The sequence below is a fragment of the Malurus melanocephalus genome, unplaced genomic scaffold, assembly GCF_030028575.1.
Source record: "Malurus melanocephalus ecotype Western Australia unplaced genomic scaffold, MMel_1.1 scaffold_4818, whole genome shotgun sequence".
Taxonomy (NCBI): Eukaryota; Metazoa; Chordata; class Aves; order Passeriformes; family Maluridae; genus Malurus; species Malurus melanocephalus.
In genome coordinates, this window is record NW_026628050.1 from 1 (window position 1) to 3,640 (window position 3,640).

At 47.6% G+C, this 3,640-nt stretch overlaps 1 protein-coding gene across 1 annotated transcript; it reads left to right on the top strand.

Moving 5' to 3' along the window:
- Positions 1–104: 104 nt before the first annotated feature.
- Positions 105–2,256, top strand: LOC130588401 (histone-lysine N-methyltransferase 2B-like; the record flags this gene model as incomplete). Its single annotated transcript, XM_057389324.1, has 2 exons — positions 105–241; positions 2,098–2,256. Coding segments are annotated over exons 1-2 (276 nt in total), but the record flags the coding sequence as incomplete, so codon positions are not given.
- Between the last annotated feature and the right edge of the window lie 1,384 nt (positions 2,257–3,640).

Consider the following 3,640-nt stretch of genomic DNA (forward strand, 5'->3'; position numbering starts at 1 on the left):
GCGGGATATTTTTGGTTTTTTGGGAGCTTTTGGGGTTTTTTTTGGGTTTTTTGGGGTGGGATCTCCGAGGGGTCTCTCATTAATTTGGGGAGGGGTCTCACAGGACGAGGGGCGTCTCCTGTACATGGGGCAGAACGAATGGACCCACGTGAACTGCGCCCTGTGGTCGGCCGAGGTCTTCGAGGAGGGCGACGGAACTCTCCGGAACGTCCACGCCGCCGTGGCCAGGGGCCGACAGATGGTGGGGAGGGGTCTTTGGGGGGGAATTTTTGGGAATTTGGGATATTTTGAGGTGCCTCAGTGGGATTTGGGGCGATTTCTGGGGATTTTAAGGGAATTTTTGGGGGATTTGGGATCAGGGGAGAGGGGTTCGTGGACATTTTGGGTGGAATTTGGGAGCCCTGGGGGAATTTGGGATTTTGGGGAGGGGTTGAGGGGTCCTGGAAGGGTTTTGGGGGTTCCAGGTGTCCTGGGAGGGTCACCCAGGGGTGATGGGGGGGGGGTCTCAAATATTTTGGGAGGCACCCATGGGTGCTGGGGAGGGGTGTCTTAACTACAATGGACATCAAACCTATCGATAAATTACTGTAGAGGACATCAGGTCTACCCATAGAATGATATAGGAAAGACATCAGGTCTACCCATAGAATAATATCTATAGGAAGGACATCAGGTCTACCCATAGATTGTGATTGTAGAGATATCAGGTCTACCCATAGAATAATGTAAGAAGGACATCAGGTCTACCCATAGTTTTTTTAAATTGTAGAGGACATCAGGTCTACCCATAGAATAATATCTATAGGAAGGACATCAGGTCTACCCATAGATTTTGATTGTAGAGATATCAGGTCTACTCATAGAGTAATGTAAGAAGGACATCAGGTCTACCCATAGTTTGTTTAAATTGTAGAGACATCAGGTCTACCCAAAGACACTGGAGGGGGCATCAAAGCTACCCATTGATTTTTTCATGGGCGAGACATCAGGTCTACCCATTGTTGACTATGAGGAGCACCAGGTCTACCCATTGAATAATATAGGAGAAACAACAGGTCTACCCATTGATTGTTATTGGAGAGATATCAGGTCTACCCATAGTTTGCTATGGGTAACACAAGGTCTACCCATAGAATAATGTAGAAAGGACAGCAGGTCTACCCATTGTTTGTTACTCCAGAGACATCAGGTCTACCCGTAATCTGCTATGGGGGCACCAAGTCTACCCCTATAAGAGCTATAGGAAGGACAGCAGGTCTATCCATTGATTTTAGTTGGAGAAACATCAGGTCTACCAATAGATTGCTATAGACAACATCAGGTCTACCCATAGAACAATATAGGAAGGACAGAAGGTCTACCCATTGATTGATATTAGAGAGACATCAGGTCTGCCCATCATTTGCTATGGGGGACAGCAGGTCTACCCATAGAACAGTGTAAGAAAGACAACAGATCTACCCATTGATAGTTAATTGAAGAGATACCAGGTCTACCCATAGAACAGTACAACAAGGACAGCAAATCTACCCATTGATTTTTTAATTGAAAAGACATCAAGTCTACCCATAGAGTGGCATTGAAAAGTCACCTGGTCTACCCCATTGAACAGTATTAGGAGGGACTTCAGATCTACCTGTACACTACTATAGCAAAGTCATCAGGTCTACCCCCTTGATGTTTTAATATTGGGGATATCAGGTCTACCCATTGATTTCTATTGGAGGTGCACACCAGGTCTACCCATAAATTATTAGCAACACAAGATTGAACTGTAGACTACTATAGGAGGAACACCAGGTCTACCCTATATATATATGTATATCTCCATCTATAAAAGTATATATGGAACATCAGGTCTACCCATAGACAACCATAAGAGGGACACCAGGTCTACCCATAGATTTCTATTGGTATGAGTACTAATTGGGTCTACCAATTAACTCTTATGGAAAGCATGAAACCAAGCCATTGACCACTATAAAGGGACACCAGGTCTACCCATGGATTTTTACTGGAGGGGACAATTTTGGGGAGTCCCCAAAAGGTTTTGGGGTCTCCTTCAGGGGATTTCACCCTACTGTCTCCCTCCCCCAGCGCTGCGAGCACTGTGGCCGCCCCGGGGCCACCGTCGGCTGCTGCTTGGCCGCCTGCGCTGCCAACTACCACTTCATGTGTGCCCGGCGCTGCCAGGCCGCCTTCCTCAGGGACAAGAGAGTGTTCTGCCAGCGCCACGGGCGGCTCCTGGGCGGGGACGTGAGTCTGGGGGCTTTGGGGGTGGGGTTTGGGGTGATTTTGAGGGGTTTTGGGGCCATAATATTGTGGAGGTTATAGCAAGTTAAAAGGGGATTGAGACCACCTAAGGGGGTTTTGAGAGTTCCGGGGGAGGTTTGAGAGTTCTGGAGGGATTTGGGAGGGCCCTAGGAAGGATTCAGGGTGTTTAGAACAGATTTGGGAAGTCCTGGACGATATTTGGTGGATATCTGACCTACCAGGTGTAGGACACCAGGTCTACCCACTGACTTCTATGGGAGACACCAGGTCTACCCTGAGGTGGGAAAAAACTTGGGGGAAGTTTGGGCGGTCCCAGAGGGGTTTGAGAAGATCTGGAGGATCTTTGGAGGATTTTGGGGGGTTCCTGAAGAAGAGTTGTTGTGGTCCTCGAAAGAAATGTTGAAAACATCAGGTCTATCCATAGACTTCTATTAGAGGGACAACAGGTCTACCCAAAAAATGAACTCTGAAGGCCATTAGATCTACCCATATAATTATATTACAGGAACACCAGGTCTACCCCCATAGAATCTATAGAAGGGACACCTGGTCTACCCACAGACTAGTATTGGGGGACAACAGGTCTACCAATATACTTCTATGGGAGGGACACCAGGTCTACCCATTGGCTTACTACAAGGATAGCGGGTCTACCCATGGGGATTTTTTAACTGGAGGGACACCAGGTCTACCCCGTAGACCTTTTATTAGAGAGGCACCAGGTCTACCCATTGATTGCCATTACTGGGTTACTACCTTTGCCCATAAGCTTTAACTGGAAGGTCACCAGGTCTACCCTGTAGACAGCTATGGGAGGGACACCAGGTCTACCCATTATCTGCTATTTCAGGGATACCTGATTTGCCCATAGTAAATTTTTTTATCGGAGGGACACCAGGTCTACCCTATCGATGGCTATGGGAGGAGCACCAGGCCCACCCATTAGTTGATACGGGGTTACCAGATAGCCCGTAGGCTTTTTTATTGAAAAGACACCAGGTCTACCCCATAGAAGCCTATGGGAGGGACACCAGGTCTACCCATATTATGCTAATACAGGGGTACCAAATCTGCCCATGGTAATTTTTTAATTGAAGGGATTACAGGTCTACCTCCATAGACTTACATGGGAGGGACACCAGGTCTACCCATTGGTTGCTATTAGAGATACCAGATTTGCCCATGGTCGTTTTTTATTGGAGGGACACCAGGTCTACCCCCTGTAGACTTACATGGGAGGGACACCAGGTCTACCCCCTATAGACTTACATAGGAGGGACACCAGGTCTACCCATTGGTTGCTATTAGAAGGATACTGGATTTGCCCATGGTAGTTTTTTATTGGAGGGACAGCAGGTCTACCCCC